We start from the raw sequence: 20,537 nt of genomic DNA on the forward strand, positions 1-20,537 counted from the left end.
CCGACATTTTCAGAACAAAATAAAACAGGCTGCAGTGAGAGTCTCTCTCCATGAGATATTTAAGAATAGCGGGATTGTGTATTAAGTCCTTCTCAGGCAAGCTCAGGGGTTTAGTGTTGCTGGAGCCCACAGGAACAACGCTCCACAATGCTTTTTTCTTTCCTTTGGGTGAGGATTGGGATATATACCGCTCACATAACACTGTCGAAAATTATATAAATCATTACCAAAAGTGTGTCAAAAAACTAAAGTAATGGTCAAAGTTATCATATTGAATTTCAAGGTGTGTTGATGGATTCACATCAACTCATGCATTGAGTAACATTACAAGTTAACGTTCAACCTTAAAAGCAGCCGGCAGTCGGCCTGGTAAATTAAGTTATTTTTTTACTCCAACTCCAGCTGCCGCGAGAGGCAGCAAAGCATACTTTCATTTTATTGTTACAGTCTATGAACAAAACTCCATGGTATGAACAGTGGTTACACGAGCCTCAAAACCAGCCACAACTCTGGTCAATAGCGGATGGTCACTGTGCTCTATCATCGGACTGCAGTGTTCACAGCTCCACTTTTTAGTACCAGATCTGTGTGCTAGGTACCCCAACAGAGGGGGGACCAAAAATGGGGACAGTACAGATGGTTCCATTGGTACCATCCACAACTTTTCACAGTGGAAATGGAAGAAAAGTGTACCGCACTGAGCTGGACTGTATCGTACTGCTTGGTGTAAATGGGGCTTCAATGACAGTAATGTTGGCCTCCAATTATTTTCGTTGACATCTTCTATCCACAAACACTGTACAACATTGAGGAAGTTTAAAAAGTGCATTTTCATCCTGAGTTTGGAAATCTGCTACGTGGGTAGTGAGCTCAGTCTGGAGTGATGCAAAAATGTTACAGTGATGTGTCAACAGTATGGCGGCTTCAACTTTCACTGTCCCATCATGTCAGCCTGACAGATTCTAGTGTACCTAACCCTCAGGGCTGCAGTGGATCTCACCCTGAAAACAAAGACGGACTGCATCAGAGTAGTGATGTGGATGAAATGCATATACAGTATGTGGCTAAGTGTACACAAAGATGAATCCTCTTCTTTTATCTTGGCAGGTGACAGGTGTGAAACAGGGCCGGGGTTGAATGATTGACATGGGTGGGAAACGTTGAGAGCAGCTGGTGGACAGATGGCTAGTAACAAGGTGGGAAGTTCCAAGAAAATGCAGGACGAAGGGCAATAGACAGCGTCTCTAGCTGAAGGGGGGAAAGGGAGACAGTAGGTGTCATTGTGGCTCAACAAACAACTTTAAACATTTTTATTCTTTTATTTTCAACAAACCCATGATTAATACAGGTAAAAAGTTCTATTCATGTATTATCACTTCGTAATAAAACATATTGTAACACCAGTGAACTGGCATATTTAGTTTTTGTTGGTTTTATATTGTATTATTACGTAACCAAATCCACCGTCTTCCAAACAACATATGCTAACGTCATCTTGAAATAGAATAACGTTTAGTCGTAAGCTATGGAGACCAAAACCCATAGGGTCTCATTCACGAAACATGAGCAGAACGAATAGGTGTGTAAACTGTTCGCAGATGGAAATGGACGTGTATTTCAGCATTCATCAATATGTTAGTGGCTCTGATCTTTTCATAGGTACTAACAGAACCTACACCTGCTTCTGACTGCTCGTAGTACTTGTGTAAATGAGATATTGCATATAAATGTTGCTTGTCATTATCAGAAATTACATTAATTCGTATTGTGCTCTGTTAGGTTCACAATACACAGATGCCTTTGAAACATGTCAGTTAAACATGACGAGATTAGAAATATGACACACTTGGTTAAATTAGTTGGCATTTAGCAGATTTAAGCTTCAGATTAGGGTTCTTAAAAACGTGAGCGAGTTATTTAAATTGACTTAATAGAAAATTTTAAAACGCTGTTCTCTGAATTAATCAACAATTAATTAATAAACATTATTTCAGATTGAGTTTTAGTTTAATAAGACCTGTGGACGTGGGGAAGCAGTTCGGCGTGTGTCTCCGCTCACACCGGGCAGCTGGTGAACCTGAATCTGGCAAAGAATTGGAGTGAGACGGTGTGGTTTTACGCCACACTATCTTACTTGTTGTTAAACTTAACGCTGGGTTATTGCCCACATTAGACTGCCTGTATTAAGATGTTTCATAGTGCTTTGATTTCACAACAGAGACAAAGACTGCCGAGGCTCAGGGCAAACTGACAGAACAGAACTGACAAACTGGGAAGAGCCTCCTGTAGCTGTTGCATTTTTTTTTGCGTACTTGTGCCTTTTTGCATCAAGTTTAATGTTGACTCATTTTCGTTTAACGTTTTGGATGATTCTTACAACAGATGACACAGGATTAACGGCACCCTCCTTCCAGGCCTTTGATTTATCTGTCCCTGTCACACCACTACTAACAAGAAATAAAATGTTTTTCTCAGCCTTACTTCACCTGAAATAACAACTTCAGTGTCAGCTTCCATAGTGATTATCACCTCCATATATGGTGCTCACTGGCTATTAATGGGCGGGGTGTATGCTAAGTGCTGACAAGCAGTAGCGCGCTGTCAGTTTACGATTGATTGCCGTTAATGAATCTAAGTACCAAGTTTTTTATGTGCAAATCTGCTCACAGATTTTCATGAATGAGACCCTATGTCTGCAAACATTCTGCAAACATCATAGTATTAACATCCACATAACATGAAATTATAACATCGTTAGACATTTAAAATATCAAACCCAAAAAACCCCCACAAAATAGTAAAAAATTACCCACAAATCAACTACAAAAATAAAATCCTGTTTTACATTAATGCATTCGTAGAATAATCTGACATAGTATATAATAATGTAACAGACAGAAGGGACAATTTTCTGCATTGAGAGCTTTGACTTTTAATCCTTTAAGGGTATGTTCCCAATTATAATTATTAATTTTACTACAGTAATATTTATAATGCAGGGCTTTTATTTGTGACAGTAGATTTTCCACAGTGTACAATTTCAACTTTACTACAATGCGGAACTTTATCATTCCTTATATTTTAGACAAGGAAATGCATTTTCTTGTTTTCTAAACATTTTGACTTCATTTTTCAAGCTGCCAGCAATCTTGTAAATTAAGAAATATATAGCACATAAAATAAAACTGAAAAATAAAAACACCTCTTCATTAATGTATAAGTGGGAATGTCTGATTTAGGAAGGAAAAGAAAGCCTAAACCTGGATGCATTAACAATTTCCAAACGCCTCAGATGACCAGGCCAGAAAACCCTATTTAAACCCTTCAGTGGTGTCATAAAACATCATGTACACCTGAACTCATACATTTATATTGCGTAGTGCGTTTGGATGTTAGGCCTTTGTTTCGACAGCCCAGAGGCTCGAAGCCCCACTAGTCTGAAAAATTGCGCGCTGGATCAAAAGCCTGTTATACCAAAAACAAATGCCCATTGCCTTGAAGTCCAGTTTCTATGAAAATACACACTCCCTGCAGTAAGTTAACGTTTGAGCGTTTGAGCCACCAGTCCTGGGTGTTTTTGCCAACCCTTTGCCGTGTTTCTCGGCGGCATCTGAGCCACTGATTTTTGCCGACCTTCCGCAGCATTTACCCACGGCGTTTGAGCCCCACCAGTGATGGCAGTGTTGGCTGCCAGAATCCAGCCAGCTGATTTGGCCCGATTCTGGGGCCTCATTCATGCCGAGTCTCAGCCGAGTCGAGCAACCGGACCTGGCCCAGCTAATTTCATCCAGCATGCTGACTTCAGGCCGATTCCGGGCCAGGTCATTTTGGCTGCCTGGGCCTGACCCCAGGTGTTTTTGCTTTTGTTTTTACTGGCCCCCTTGCTGCGTTTTTTAAGTTCATTTTAGCCACTGACCTTGGGTGTTATTGTTGACCTTTTGTGGTGTTTCCCAGCAGCATTTGAACCCCGGTCCCGGGTGTTTTTCACTGACCTTTTCCAGCAACTTTTGTGCCACCAAACGTGGGTATTTAAAGAAAAACGCGATCTTTTAACTAGTATAACGAAGTGGTTTTTGTGCCTAAACCGAACCACACATTAACCACAGCCTTGTCGACAAATGTAACTTATCGTGATCTACAGAAACGCATAATGCAAATACTTTTTTCTGCTGATTGGGCTGTCTTGCTGCAGAGAGTGTGTATTTTCTGAGAAACAGGACTTCTGACCAATTGGTGTTTGCTTGTGGGATAACAGGCTGCCAGAGAAATTAGCTTTCAGTCCATTTTTCAGACTAGCGGGGCTTTGGAATTTTGGGTTGTCAGAACAATGACTTCTGACTTTCAGTGCACCAGTAATTCATGCACTTCATTTAACCACTACTGCTTGTTTACAGCAGAGATCACCAGAGGATGAGAGTTTTTCTCATTTTGTTTAAGATGAGGGCTGAAATATGGACAAATCACATCATCAAATGAACACTCAGTAAAAGAGTAGATGTGAGATTGAGCTGTAACATTATAGAAGGACACGAGACCTTCCTCGTAGTCAACGAACACCCCGACCTTCTGAGGTTTCGCCGTCAGTGAGAGGCTGACAGGTGGAGCTGTCAGGGCTGCGTACTTATCATCTTCATAGTGTACGGTGACCCAGTAGCCGTTAGCTGGCTGCAGCGAGAGCTTTCCCTTGCGGTTCGCGTCGCGTCTTGCCACACCCAGGTCCCACCCGGTCTTGTTGCTGACCTCCACCTCCCAGTATGACCTCCCAGATGTCAACTTGTTGAGCCCCAGGATGCTGCCGTGCATGTCAAACCTCCGTGGATCATCAGGACCTTTCTGGCTCTTTGCTCCATCTCTCACTGTCTTCCCATCTTGAGAAAGAACAAGGCATTGGTGTGCAGAGGTTGCATCCAGCTTTACATCCACTGTAGTTGAAAAGAATAATGGAAATGATGATGCACTTCATATGGGTGACTAACAAACTGTTATGTTGACGTTGACACTAAATTATGAAACTAAGAAATGGAGACTACACCATAAATTAAGCAAATAAAAACTTATAATCGACATAGGGAGCGGGTCCTTGTCCATGGACTCTACCATGTGTCTACTGTAGCCCAGAACGGACAAACCAAACACTTCTTGTTTCTGCGTCAGCCACTGTAGTTTGCAGCCCCTCCAAGATAAGCCGAACAGCTTTAAAAAAAAACACTGATTTGAAATATAAAACTGCTTTATTCTGTGTTTTTACTTGTTTAAATCTCCAGGTCTGTTTGTTTTGGAGAGGAGGAGACCTCTGTGGATAATTCGGCTCCTGGTAAAACCCTCCTGAACATCTGGATCTTAAGTTGTCAGAGAAAAGGTGAGCACACATTAGCAGGTTCTGGGCTACCGGCCTGCCACAGATGAGCCGAACTGCATAGGGGAAACATTGATTTTTAATGTGAAACTTCTTGAATCAGTGTTTTCATGTGTTTTAATCACCTGGTCTGCTTCTTTTGGAAAGGAAGAGACCTCCACAGATAATTCTAACCAGGAGACATTTGCACTAGCTGCCACGAAACCCCACACACTGCTCCTTTAAAACATCATTTCCATAGCACACAAAATGAATGGCCTACTAGACTATGTATTAGTTGTGAAACAATACCACAGCTTGGTAATACCACAAAGAAATTGCCAAACCTTCCTGTTAATCCTGTTTACACCACAAGTCTGTTTTTTTTTTTTCAAGTGTTATAATGCAATGTGCTTAGTGGGTTTTATGAAATGCACTCAACAAACAAATGCTGGTGCTCTTGCATTGAAAGGGGCCTGAATATCTGGAGTTTTGATTTTATAAAAAGCAGTCTATCAGTTATAGGGCTTCATGACAAAACAACAAAACATCTTCACGTGTCTCCTTCAGAGCAACAAATGAAGAGCCATCACCTGAGTCTGACTCTTTTATACACCCACTCAGGGGCGTGTCCTTGTTGGGTAACTGGGATCACAGGTGGAGATAATGAGGGTCGTTAAAGGAGTGCTTCCCAAACATTTTCGAGCATGTAACACAAAACAATGGCATTAAAGTTAAAAATCTAAAAGGAGTGTGCACAAAGTCACTTATTCATCCTCCCCATTTCAAAAGAAATATACCTTTCAAAGTTTAAGGAGAGTTTGTGATACAACAGATTTTGAGATGGAAGCAGACACTCGGTCAAATCTGCTCAAAAACAGACAACTCATCCATTGTTACGTACTACACATGGCTCAAAAATAAGACAGATATTCCCCTGTCTTACTAATGCTGTGCACCACACACATAAAAGGTTAGACAAATTCCAATTGGACTATTTTGAAGTGAACCCAATTCAGGAGCAGTTTTTTTCCCTCATGTCTTACACATGAGCCCTAACCATAAAAAAGGCACCTTCCAATACCTTCAGTGTCTCAAAGCATCCAAGGGTGGAGGTTTTGTTTCAATATGAGGGGAACACAGATGAAACAGGGGTTTTGGGCTCCTCTGCTAAAAAGTTTTGAGCATTCAACACTAAATTTCCTGCATTCTGGTGGATTTTTATGCACCAATTTATGCTTTTTCTGCATTAATTTATCCCAGCTGGCACCGATAAGATATCAATAAAATGTCAGAGAGATGTTGGACTCTTAAGCTGGACAGATGTTAAATTTTGATTGGAATAAAATCGAGTTGACGATACTTTAAATAACGACCATAAAATTTCTTGTTGTGTGGACGTTAACATAATTACATTTTGCAGATGTTGGGTTTGGACGCCATCCGTTGAGGCTAAATATCAAGATGACATTGGCATGAGACATCTGGAAGACGTTGGATTTTGGTCACTTAACATGACTTAAACCAATTAAATATCGGCATTGTTATACTTTGATTTTGGTCACCCCACGGAAATTTAACCAAATATGAATGTCAAACAACACTGGTGTCCTGTAGCTATGGTGTAAATGTCTTTAATTTTATCAAAATAAAACATGTTCTAAATAATAAGGCGTCCATGTCCCTTTGGTCCCTCCCAAACTTTACCTCTATGGAAGCAACAACATTTCTTGATTTAGAATTTTGTGCAACGCCACCTCTCTGGAACATTGTGTGTCTGCTTGGGTAATTGTTTTTACATAGGATGCACAACAAGATGCTTTAAAGAGGTATGCAATAAAAAAGCTAAATGTAAAACTATGCGATGACAAAGTACTTTTAAGACACGCAAAACCAAAATGACTGTTTACGAAATACTACAATTGAGGGTTTGGAGTGGGTCAAACCATCTATCCAGAGAGACCTTGAAGATTTTCAGCCATAATGCAACAGTATATCCAGGGCTAAATGAAGACATTGATCTCAGACCTACAGTATTGGTTTTGTTTGTTTGTCAGCAGGATTATGTGGAAACTACTGCCCCAATTTTAATGGAACTTGGTGAAATAATGTAGCAAAGGTCAAGGAAGAACACAAATTTTGAGGCAAATCTGAATCATAAGGCAGATAAACAAATTACTTTGTTCCTTGAAGATCCACTTGTTTGCTTTGTAAAATGTTTGGGAAGCACTCCTCTAATCACACTCATGAGCTCCACCTGTGGTCCCAGCTACCCAGTTAAGACACACCCATTTGTGAGTGTTTAAAATGGTCAGGCTCAGGTGTTGTCTCCTCATTTGTTCGTCTGATGAAGACCTGTCAAATTTGAATCCAGCTGCTTCTTTTAAGCCCAGTTTAGACCAAAGATTCGTGATGACATGAGCTGAAACCGGCAGCTAGTTGCAGTGCGTTGTTCTGCAACGTTCTAAAAGCCTGCTAGTTCACACCAATGCAACTAGATGAGATGGTGTATCATCTCTACGCAACAAATCTCTACTTCCGTTAGCCTACCTGTTTGTTTTTTTAAGTAGAAAATGTTCAAATTGTACAACATAAGAGTGCCAAAATTACCACAGTACCCTGAACCCCCCTCAGTCTGCTGAGGGTTAATGATGCACACCTGGGGACTCTCGTTAGCCTGTTCCAGTGTGTGTTCACTGAATGCTAGGGAGGACTCTTGCCTTGCCTCTTGACTGCACAAACACCAAATGATTCATTCCCTAACCACCATGTATTCCTGTTTCAAAAGTTAAATAGATGTTCTGAGTACACACCTGCAAATGTGGGAATCCTCTTGAGCTCTGTGGAAAGAGAAATTATATTAAAACTCATGACTATGAATTAAACACCTTGATTAAATAAGTAAGTAAGTAAATTTATTTATATAGCACTTCTCACAGAGAGGACTCACAAAGTGCTTCACAAGATAAAATACAAAAAATACAATAACAGAAACAATGCAAAATACACAAAAACAAATAAAAAGTAAAGTGCAGCGAAATACAGAGATGATACAATGGACAATTAATGGAACGCAAGCCTAAACAGATGTGTTTTTAACTGCTTTTTAAAAATGTCCACAGAAGAGGCCGCTCTCAGCTCATGAGGTAGTGCATTCCACCATTTCGGTGCAACAGCCTTGAAGGCTCTATCACCTTTCGTCTTTAATCTTGTGTGAGGGACAGTAAGTAGGTGGCCTTCAGCGGACCGCAGTGACCTGACAGGACAGTGAAAGGACACCAGATCCGTCAAGTATGCAGGTGCTTGACCATGGAGGGCTCTGTAAGTGATGTAAATAAAGGTAGTTTACTCACCAACAGAGGAGAGTTTTTCCATTTTCTGTTGAATTAGTTTAATCATGTTTGATGTGGTAGTTCTTAGGCTACCGAAGGAGAATGAAGTGTCAACAGTGACATTTTTCCAGTCTCGAGGTTCATTCGGGCCTGGTACAGGAGAAACCTGTGTGTGTTGGAGGGACAAATGTCACATTCTCACTGTTAAATAATTTAAATGAATTAGAAACAAGTTGGAAAACACACAGAGTGGTTGAGCACACAACAGTGAATGTTAGCTTCCCCTAGATCTGAATGTTGTTCTCAGATGCTGACTTGCTCAAATATTAAAGAGGCCAAACGGCTCGGACGTCTCACCTGTGAGTCTGGGTTTTGGTCCAACTCATCGATTGCATTTTTGAGCTTGTCAATCTCCTTTTGCAGCTTCTTTACCATGTCCTGTGCTTCTCTCTTCACTCTCTGTCTCCTAGACATGACACACAGTAAATTAGGCAGTCAGTTTTATTCACTGATGACCCCTTACTGTGATGGTGTTAAAGGGACAGTTCACCCTAAAATTCCTCTTCCCTGTAGTGCTAATTACGGTCTAGATTGTTTTGGTGTGAGTTGCCGAGTGTTGGAGTTGTCTGCCTTCTCGAATATAATGGAACAAGATGGCACTCGGCTTGTGGTATCACAGCAAAGAAGGAAGTGAGGACCTAGTCATGGATGAGAGGCTCATGCCTGTGACAGTGGGACATGTAAACATTAATGGTGTCCTCCTAGGCTGAGCTGTAATGTTAGCTAGCTCAGTGGTGCTAGGCAGTGATGGCCAAATGAAGCCTCATGAACCACTTTCTGACCCCACCAGATGGCGCTCTTGGTGTAAAGATAAAGGCTGAAGGACTTGCAATGAAGTGTGCTTTCAAACCTTTGTTGACCAGACAGCGCCATCTGGTGGCTTCAGAAAATAAAGACAGTGGTTCATGAGGCCTCATTTGGCCATCACTAGCTAGGTGAGCTAGCAGTAGATGCACGCTTCCTTCTGTGCTGTGATGGTTGGTGGGTGGGTGTAGAGGAGTACAAAGAAAATAGGTCCTACATGAAACTACTCACAACAAGGTCTTAGGATTAAGCTAAGTCTTTCAAATGTATATTCTTGGCACTTCTAGCACCACAAGCTGAGTGCCATCTAGTTCCAATATATTCAAGCAGGCAGACCTCTCTACTGCAGTATCCTTGCACAAGTCAGATTTGCGAGACCTGCTCCCACACCAACACCACAACATACAATGCTGCACCTACCCCATCACCTGCAGATACAACCAATTAGTTCCACAACCCGACTCGAACCATCAACACAAGATCTGCGACCTGACCTGAAGCCACTAATCCTATAATTACCAGGTAAAATACAATTAAATATGTTCTTTTGTTAATCCAGAACCAAACCCAGTAATAAAATTAAGACAAAACCACCTGCAAATCCACTTTTTGCGGATAACCGACGTGATGCGGGACTCTGCTCTACGGCCGATATCTCCAGCAATTGGCAACTTACACCAAAACAGTTGAGATTGATAAGTAGCACTACATGTTAGAGGAAAAATATTAATTTTGGGTTTGGGGCTGAGGTGTCCCTTGTTTATAATCTGAGCCACACATGACCGACCTCTCCTCCAGAGGTTGAAGGGCTTTCTGCCGAGCGTCCTCCACAACTCTCATCACCTCTGAAAACACGCTGTTGATCTCCAGCCATTCAGCATCCAAGTCCCCCTGAAAGGAGTAACAAACTGTGTTAAAGAAATATCAACCAAACCTCAAGAAGTAAAAAAAAAAATCTGTTGCAGCTCACTTTGCAGGCTTTTACAGATGATGTGACTTCAGCCAGCTTCTGCTCCCTGGTCTGAATTTTCTGCTGTAAATCAGCTTTTATCTTGTCTTGCCGTGCCTTGGATGAAGACAAAGTACACACATTGTAGTGACCACTTGCATACACACAAGTACAATGATAGCATTCAATTGCCCAGTAGAGTCCGACAAGACTAAAGGACATGCCGGCGGCTCTGTGAGGCTGCACGTAGGCACAATAATGCTATTAGCAAAATGTTAATGTCAGCATGCTAACATGCTAACAATGACAAAGCTTAACAAGCTGATGTGTAGCAGGTGTAATATCCCAGTCAACATTTGTTTGTGGGCTGAAAAATGGGACCTATATGGGATTGTCCATGGGTTCCATATTGACCCTATGCCAACTGCCCACATGGGTGGGTTTACCCAAGGGCTACCTGGGTAGTAACTGTGATGGGCCCAAAATGGACACCTTATCTGGGGCTCACTTGGGTGAACCCAAACATGGGGTCAATATTCCCCTGAGACCCTGTGTCCTCATGAGGACATCACATTTTTGGTTTCCTGCAACCGTCATTCTACTTAATTTAGACCTGCTGTCCTCATTTATGGACACTTTTCTGTGCCATCTAGTGGTAGTAAGAGCACAATACACTAATCTATGTAAAAACAAGATGGCAGTCATATCTGCCGAGTCAGTCTACAGCCAATCCTGACACAAAAGTAGACAAGGTCCAAAACCTGATCACATTTTATGACTGAAACTGATTAATCAAGTTTATAGTTTTATATGGCAACAAATCTGACCAATTTTAGCAACAGTAACAAGCTAAGACGCCATTAATTAGGAAGTGCTGAGGATGCTGGGAATTTATCAGCGATTTGTCGAAGGACACTGGGACTTAATTGTCATCTCGTCAGTTTTTTGTTATACTTATCAGGTCCTATTGATCCCAAATAGCTTGGAGAAATTAAAAATGCATACCAAACAAAGGTTCGCATCTCAGAAGGATATGGAACCTGTGAACAATCCCATATCGGGCCCATATTTCAGCCCATTTCCTACCCACATGGACCCCACATTATTGATGGCCAAATGAAGCCTCATGAACCACTTTCTTTATTTTCTGACCCCACCAGATGGCGCTCTTGGTTTAAAGAGAGGTTGAACGCCTTGCAATGAAGTGTGCTTTCAAACCTTTGTTGAACAGATAGCGCCATCTGGTGGCTTCAGAAAATAAAGACAGTGGTTCACGAGGCCTCATTTGGCCATCACTACCCCACATACAAATGTTGGCTGGGACTTAGCTAATTACTATTGAACACAAAGTACACCTTAGGCTAATGGGATAAGGGGCACATGAATGTGTGTCCAGTAGCTGTTGAGACATTTCACTTAAACCACAAATGTCAAACTATTGGTGGCACTACAGGAAAACTCAGATGATCATCAAAGTCACTGGGATACAACATCTGGGGTCCCTTGTACGTACATTTTTAGTATGGATCCTACGCATTGTTTTATAAATGAGACCCCTGGTAACAATGAATGTCTGTACAAAGTTTCTTGCCAGTCCATCAAGTAGATGTTGAGACACTTGTTCACTTTCACTGGATGATGGGAAACCTCATGGTGGCGCTTGATTAAAAAGTCAGGAGATCACCAAAGTCCAGAGCTTTAATCCTCTGGGGAAAATACAGTACATGTCTGTACCAACTTTCATGGCAAACCATGCTGATATATTTTAGTTTGAACCAAAGTGGTGGACTCTTAGACTGGCATTGCATCCCTAGAGCCACACCACTAGATCTGGCTTAAATCTTCATTTACTTTATTATAAAAAAAGTTTGGTACCTTTTGTAGTTTCTGGGCCTCCCTCTCCCTCTCCCTCTCCCTCTCCCTCTCCATCTCCCTCTCCCTCTCCTTCTCCTTCTCTCTTTCCTTTGGTCGAACTGCTGTTTCCTGAGCAGTGGTGGTTGGAAGATCCCAGGCCAGTTGCCCCACCTACAGGATGAAAGTACTCAGTGCAAGCTTGACCACATATTATAATGACAGATCTAATTTATACAGTAGAACTCAGTCTGTGAAGTATCTATTCATGAAGCTACCTTTCTGAAATTGGTGCATGGTTACAAAAAATGAATTACTATAAGATTCTATGTTATAAAAATTACGATCACACTGTTTATACGTGCTACTATTTTGTACAAGTTAAAAATAATTGTTCCTGTTTTGTACTGCAACACTGCAACATCAGCAGACTCATCAGCTAAGGTTAAAGGAAGTTCAGCACTATATTTGTAAGAGGAAGACAGAGAAACCAAGGGTCGGAGACAGGTCGAGAGCATGTCATCTGGGGGTCAGTCTGGCAGGGTGTTTAGTAGGGATGGCCAAATGAGGCCTCATGAACCACTGTCTTTATTTTCTGAAGCCACCAGATGGTGCTGTCTGTTCAACAAAGGTTTGAAAGCACACTTCATTGCCAGTCCTTCAGCCTTTATCTTTAAACCAAGTGCGCCATCTGGTGGGGTCAGAAAATAAAGAGGTTCACAAGGCTTCATTTGGCCATCACTAGTGTTTAGAGGAACTGAAACACCTGAACTCCAACGCCCACTTATGCTGTATAAAAACTTGCAGTAGATGCTCCTCAGGGAGCCTTTTCTCTGTAACCTCATCTTATGTGTTGCATTGTGAAATGCTCCTTCTTGTACAAGAAAATAAATTCTGTTAAACTTGATATTTCGGCTCCGGTCTCTGTTGCTTTAAGGGTCATTACGAAGGAATTCTTTTGACATTCTATCCAACAATATAGAAACATGTGAACTGAAGAAGTTATCTATAACACTAAACTAGATTTGCTCTCCAGCAGGACATTAAAGCAAGCCAAATATCTGCTGTACCTGCACGTTGCTGGTGAAATCAAGCGCTCTGCGAGCATTGGTGGTAGTTTGATATGTTGTGCTGGAGCGCTCTGGAGTTTCAAACACTGTGGAGAAAGATGTTGGTCACCATCAAACAAAGCTGCTTTGAATCTTTTCTATACAACCCTGTCTCCTAGAAATATGTTTGTATGTCACTAAACTGCCTTCTAAACCCATTTAATCCCACCAGTCACAACCTCAAAGCTCCCAAACAAAAGGTTAGTAAAGTTTGTTAACATAAAGACAGGACAGAAATGTTTGGTCCACTTTATCTTTGTCTAGTATTGATATGTGCATTCGCAATTACTCATCTTTGTTCAGTGGGGTCACAGAATCAGTGAACATGTTGACGGCAACAATAGTGACCAGTGGGATAACACAGTGCATCTAGATGTACATGTACTTATACACATACATAGTCCCTGTTCTACCTAACCTTCTACTCTTATTTTTTTGGTTCACTTTAGTGATTGTGATAGCGATGCGTCAGATATAGACTATAAGAGGGAGACAGGTCATTTGCCAGCCATGCTGTTGAATTCATGTGCTGAACTTACGCAAACATATCATGACAGGAACAATTTTTATCAGTGATTATGACCTCCCCCTCCAGCCCGTTCTCACTCCGAAGTTGTCAAATACCACCGTCTTGTCAGTGATTTTTGCTCCTGACACCTGACGCCAAAAGCCACCTTTTGCAGCGGCCAGACGTAACCTTTGGCATTGTTATAATATGCCACTGGTCGGCGTGACAGCCCCTGTCAGGGCGGTATGATACAGTGCTGGACATGGTTGAAAATGCCGAAACTGTGCTGGTAATAACGTAATATAAAGAGCAGGAAAGTCCGTATAGGGTGGGTAGGAGGGGCGGTGGATGCGTCCAACAAACCTCGGACTTCAACCCATGAGTCGCATGTTCACTTTCCAAATGCCAAACAAAGATGTTTTTTTTCTAGACCTAAGCACGTGCTTTTTGATGTTCTGGTAATGGTAGCATCCTGGAACGTCAACAGCAGACGCAGAAGGATACCTAGCACAAATACATATATATACATATAGTAGCATATAAGTAATTTGAATTTTATGTTAATTTGGTCAATAAATGGTCGATACAAGATATTATCCCAACTGTCACAGCTGTGACTGACCATAAAACACTTTTTCACCTACTTTTCCATGAAAATTTGAAAAAATACTGATTGGTTATTTCAAAGGGTTATCAGTAGTGATGGCCAAATGAAGCCTCACGAACAACTTTATTTATTTTCTGACCCCACCAGATGGCGCTCTTGGTTTAAAGAAAGGCTGAAGGACTTGCAATGAAGTGTGCTTTCAAACCTTTGTTGAACACACAACACCATCTGGTGGCTTCAGAAAATAAAGACAGTGGTTCATGAGGCCTCATTTGGCCATCACTGACAGATGATTTAGATAGTGATATGTCTGGGAAAAATTGGGGATAAAATGGGGAAATTACATTTATATGGCAACAGTGTCACTGCCTGGATAATGTTCAAAGACAATGTTTCATTCAGGTAACGAAACACTACATTAATGTATCATGTAGGCTCCAGAGGGAGGTTGTTGGTGAGGATGGTGGGCATACAAAGTGAAGAACCTTGACACCAAAACCTAATATGCTCCACATTAAAATGTATTTCAAATTACATGTATTTAAACATCATTTTGAGGAGACAGGGTTGCTCTATATGTTCTAGTTCTGCATTAATTACAGTTATAGAGCATACGTGATTTCTGTGTTTCCTTCACTGTAACCTCTGTGTGTGCAGGACTCGCTTGGGTGCTGATGATCTGTGACACTGGCGTCAGCGAAGGCTGTCAGAGAAAAGTGGAACATGAGATTATGCGGGTTTTACTCAACAAAAATTTCCTGACTCTCTTCTGACTTTTCCTGATCAATCAATATTCCCTCGACTTTTTAAAGTTTTTAAAGAAATCTGTGGTACCTGTGCAGCGCTGGTGAAATCAAGTGCCGGGAGTGCGTTGTTTGAGTTTGTGGCCGGTGTTTGCACAGAGTGCTGTTGAGATGCCAGCACTGTAGGGAAAGAGCATGGGTCACTGTTAAACACAGCTGCATTGTGTTACTGCCAGTTATGAATGAAATGTAATTATGATGCATACATAATTGGAACATTGCTGTGGCTTCTGTTGGAGTGATTTGGGAGGTGAAGTTTGGAGACACAGGCACATTCTGTCAGAGAGAGGAGGGAGACGAGATTTTACAGTGTGTTCCTGGCTGATATTAAATCCAACTTCATTTGTTACAAAAAAAAAAAAACTCTCCCCGTCAATGAAATATGTAGCTGATATTTTTTCTTGACTATACCTCCTTTCTGACTGGAGTGATCCAAGGAACTGGTGCGCTTTCTTTTTGACGAGATTCTTCCCTTTGATTTTTCCAGACGTTAAGTTCCCTATCTGAAAATAAGAAGGTGTTGTATTCAAAGCTGTGAAAAGGTAACCATTCAGTAGTTTGGAAAAGGGCAAAAATTTGGCCCTTGACCGTTACTGTTGCTCCTCGTTTCCAACATCTGATCATTTACAGCAGGTGAATTTGAGACACTTGTGATTAACATGGTGCGTAACTCAGGACCATGGTACAGTGTGTATTACTCACCAGGGTTGAGAGAGGAGCTGAAGATATTCCACAGTGGCTCTTCTACTTTGATTGGTGGTCCATTGTAGGTAAGGTTGCGAGTGTAACTGTTAAATCCATATTGTTGACTCTCAGGGATACGCATTCCCTTTGGTGTACATCCCATCTTCCCTTGGTGAGTTCTCAGGCCTTGGTAGGTGGTATGTTTGGACCAGCCGCAGCAGCTGCAAACCTGGAGGCTCATGTTTGAAGTGTTGAGTATCTGTAGGATTGAAATGCGCATTTTTATCCATCAAAGATAGGATGTGTTCTTCAGTTATAATAGATCTAAAAGTTGAAGCAACAAGAACTGCTTCCCAAATGTTCAGGATTCAGGAGTAATAATAGATTATTGACATATAGATGTGTTCAGGGTGGGACTGTAATCAATCCTGTGAAGTTTGGGGCAGTGGAAACACTTAAGTTTGAAGCCTTGCCAAGGTAAACCAGTTCAGCGAAAACTCAAGCTTGTAATAAGTTTTCGTCTTTAAGGTCTTTCAATGGGACACATTGACTTTGAAGTCGATTGGATAAAATCTCTACGAGGAGTTCGAGTGACCCCTACATGTAGGGGAAAGTAGTGATGGCCAAATGAAGCCACATGAACCACTGTCTTTATTTTCTGACCCCACCAGATGGTGCTCTTGGTTTAAAGATAAAGGCTGAACGACTGGCAATGAAGTGTGGTTTCAAGCCTTTGCTGAACAGACAGCGCCATCTGGTGGCTTCAGAAAATAAAGTCAGTGGTTCATGAGGCCTCATTTGGCCATCACTGGGGGAAAGTAGTTTCAGGGGCTCTTTCATTGAAATTTTGTAGGGGGCACTACTGAGCACCCAAGCACGGAACCCCTATACTACTGTGACATGAGGCTTATTCCTACAGTGACCAATAGTGTTATTTTTGTGCATTACTTAAAGCAAGGCAGCAATTATAATAATACAGGGGTGGACCTTGGTTTAAAGCATGGAATTATAGGTTTTGCAGCAGAGAGAAATCTTCATTAGTGTCTACAGGAGACTTTAAGGTTCATTAGGAGCATCCTCTCAAACAGCTTAGCACTTATAACCTTTTCTCCTTTAGAAATAGAGTATACACATTTCTGAGTGCAAACACACTTTGATTTGACACCTCCCTGAAAGCTGAACTTCAAGGGAGAAAAATTTCAAAAAGAAATTCAAATTCAAATGGAAGACTTGAATAAGACTGTAGATCCACTACAGAATATCTAAGTTACTTTATCACTTTCATTTCAGTGATGATTTGAAACCTAAATGTGTGGGGCTGAGATAAGACAATGATTAGTCGCCCTCTAGTGGTACTCTAGAGTAATTGTGCAGTATCAACTATTTCCTGCTGCAAATTCCACACAGCATGACACAACCAGGAAACAATAAATGAATGAAATGATTGTTTACAGCAGGAAGTTAGGCATCAGACTGCATCAGAAAACCTTGCCAGTGTCACTAAGAGGTGGTACTCTTGAAATGGGACTGAATCAAGAGCCCAAGAGGGAAAGTTTAGCATCACAGTAACATGCCAATGTCTGTGTTGTGTTTTATATACTGCTTGCTTTAGAGCTGTTTATTCTGTATTTTGTCCTATGTTGTCTGTCTGTAACTTATGTTGCTGCCTGTCTCGGCCAGAACACTCTTGAAAAAAGCGATTTTTAATCTCAAGAGATTTTTCTGGTTAAAAAAGAAAAAAAAGGTGGTGGGGAGCTTTTTTTTTCAAATAAAAATGGTATACAAATGACATAGATACAGCATATTTAAAATTATTTATAAATCAGCATAAGCAATCAGCATAATGTTAAATTTTAATCTATGAGCATGTGTTTGTTTACATGACATAAATAAACATAGAATACAACAATACAATACAGTAGCATAAGATAGTATTTCATACGATAAAAATAATTAAGCCTAATAATCAAAACAATAGCAATAATAGAAATAAATGAGAACATTTTTACTAACCTTATTTTTATTTTATTTATTTTTTTGTAATTTTTATTATCATTATAATTATTTTATGATTATTTTATTATCATTATCAATATTATTTTACTATCATTACTTTTATTATTATTTTATAATCATCACCATTTTGTTTTTACTATCTATCATCATTTTTATTATCATTCTCAGAATTTTATTATCTTAACTTATTATCATTATTTTTACTATCATTGTCAGTATTTTTATTACCATTATCATTATTTTTAGTATCATCATTATTTTTTATCTTTATTATCATTATTATCATTTATTATTTTTATCTTTATTATTATTATTATTATTATTATTATTATTATTATTATTTTTATTAATATTATTATCTTTTTTTTTTTTTTTTTTTTTTTTTTTGGCTTGATGAAATTAAACCAATGAGAAATTATTCGGCATTCAGCTTCAGACTAGTGTCAGTCAGCAGCTGCTTGTTTGTGTTGCATGTTTTCCAAACGGACTTTGACAATATTGATGAACTCAACAGGACTAGAAGGAAACAACTTTCATCATGGAAAACTTTCACACCTCTCTCTGTCAGCAGGTAAAGTGCGGCCCATTAAATGACACCCTCCACCCACTCCCTACTATGTTTCGTGTGTTCTGTCCTCGCCCTGAAACCTGCGGTTTACCACACTCTGCTATTTGTATCACTGCCATGCTGCTGCTCATGTCTCCTATCTGCAGCACTGTCGTGTCTAATGCGTTACTGTGATCACACACAGTTAAATAACCTGAGGAGTTCCGTTCCGACAAAACATTTATGCTGAAATAATCTTACTAAGATCGCAGATTTCAAGCCACAAGTTCAGTCAAATAACGTGCAATGACAGGATATACGCTACTATAAAAAAAAAAAACAGTGCTGAAATAACTTTTAAACACGTCAAAAACTTTCAAATGTATGGACGGTTTTTTCAATAATTTACATCTTCATTCTATAGGATCATATAAATCACTGAGCAAGTGCTTTTAAAGTGTAAATAACAACACAGCAGCAGCAGCAGCAGCAGCAGCTTACCTTGCACAGTGTCACCTCTCCGCTCCTCTGAGTGATCTGTCTCATTTCGCCTGTCCTCTCCCTATCTGTTCATCCCCGACTCTTTCAGTTTCGTTTCAGCCAAAACAAACGTCTAACTTTCTCTGAATCGGCCCACGCGTGGTTTCCAACTGAGAACTTCTTGCTAAATAACACTGGTAATATCTTCTTGAGTTTGCATCATCATTCAAAAGCATTATTAACCAAAAAAACTTACTGAACTGGACTGTACAGTAATAATATATAATGTTCATGAGTAAATTTAAGTATTTAAATCTTGTACTTAGTAAAAGTATCAACACTATAGTGTAAAAATACATTCTGCATTCAAAATATTAAGTAAAAGTGCAAAAGTATGAGCATCAAAATATAATATATTTTAATGCTCATTTGATTATTTAGAGCACCAACAGTAGGCTAAAAGTGCTAATTTCCAAAGATCGTGTGTTATAATTAGTGATGCATTCAAGTATAAACATGCAGCTGGTAAAGGTGGAGCTCATGGTACTTTATTCACTGCTGGCTAACTTAATCTATAATAATACACAATGATTTGTCAGATTTATATTTTGTATTAATCATCTTAATCTGCAAAGTAGCTAAAGTTATCAAATAGGTGGAGTAAAAATCATCCAGATTGTATCCATCCATCCATTTTCATCCGCTTATCCGGGGCCAGGTCACAGGGGCAGCAGGCCAAGCAAAGCACCTCACACGTCCCTCTCCCCGGCAATGCTGTCCAGCTCCTCCCCAAGGCGTTCCCAGGCCAGATGAGATATGTAATCCTTCCAGTGTGTTCTGGGTCTGCCCCGGGGCCTCCTACCAGTGGGACGTGCCTGGAACACCTCCAACAGGAGGCGCCCAGGAGGCATCTTGATCAGATGCCCGAACCACCTCAACTGACCCCCTGCAAAGCGAAGGAGCAAGCGGCTCTACTTTGATTGTTACTTAATCTATAATATATAACAGTTCATCAGATTTATATTCTGTATTAATAATATTTACCTGTTTGGGTTTTTTTATGTTTGCTACATATGATGTGATGTCACAAAGGTAGGTGTAGCTTCAGCCTACCTTAAGCCTTTTTCGGACTGCAGGAGTGTCTAAGTTAAATTACTTTTATTGTAATGTTTTGCACTGTGCTATTTAAGTATCTGCAATTGTCTGTGAAAGGCTGTGAATTTATTTACATGAATTTGTAAAAAGAAATAAAGTAAAATGGAATACTCCCTTCTTTTTTAATCCAAAAGCTACAAAAAGCAGGCACGCATGTCTTTTTACTACAAGTTCCATTTACTGTGGACTGTAGGGAGAGTAGCAGTTACAGATGCAGTAGCAAATAAAGATTCTTATGAAAACAGAAACAACTTGCTGATACAGAACTTGAATTCGTACAAAATTATCTTTTTAAAC

The 20,537-nt window shown here is 40.3% G+C and overlaps 1 protein-coding gene across 2 annotated transcripts; it reads right to left on the minus strand.

Annotated features, from left to right (window-relative positions):
• Nucleotides 1-1,295: 1,295 nt before the first annotated feature.
• LOC126404501 (E3 ubiquitin-protein ligase TRIM21-like) lies at nucleotides 1,296-19,248 on the minus strand. 2 transcript variants are annotated; one of them, XM_050067766.1, is made up of 14 exons: nucleotides 19,107-19,245; nucleotides 16,061-16,301; nucleotides 15,770-15,861; nucleotides 15,565-15,634; nucleotides 15,390-15,478; nucleotides 15,171-15,258; nucleotides 13,402-13,487; nucleotides 12,356-12,505; nucleotides 10,502-10,597; nucleotides 10,319-10,422; nucleotides 9,025-9,133; nucleotides 8,689-8,833; nucleotides 8,149-8,175; nucleotides 1,296-4,922 (listed from the first exon to the last, which is right to left on the minus strand). In XM_050067766.1, the coding sequence occupies exons 1-14, from the start codon at nucleotides 19,149-19,151 to the stop codon at nucleotides 4,378-4,380; spliced, it is 1,887 nt and encodes a 628-aa protein (XP_049923723.1). In that variant the 5' UTR covers nucleotides 19,152-19,245; the 3' UTR covers nucleotides 1,296-4,377. The 2 variants fall into 2 exon arrangements, with proteins under 2 accessions (XP_049923723.1, XP_049923724.1); XM_050067767.1 differs by lacking the exons at nucleotides 1,296-4,922; nucleotides 8,149-8,175 and adding an exon at nucleotides 8,196-8,591 and having other exon boundaries at nucleotides 19,107-19,248.
• Between the last annotated feature and the right edge of the window lie 1,289 nt (nucleotides 19,249-20,537).

This window comes from Epinephelus moara, chromosome 17, assembly GCF_006386435.1.
Source record: "Epinephelus moara isolate mb chromosome 17, YSFRI_EMoa_1.0, whole genome shotgun sequence".
NCBI lineage: Eukaryota > Metazoa > Chordata > Actinopteri > Perciformes > Serranidae > Epinephelus > Epinephelus moara.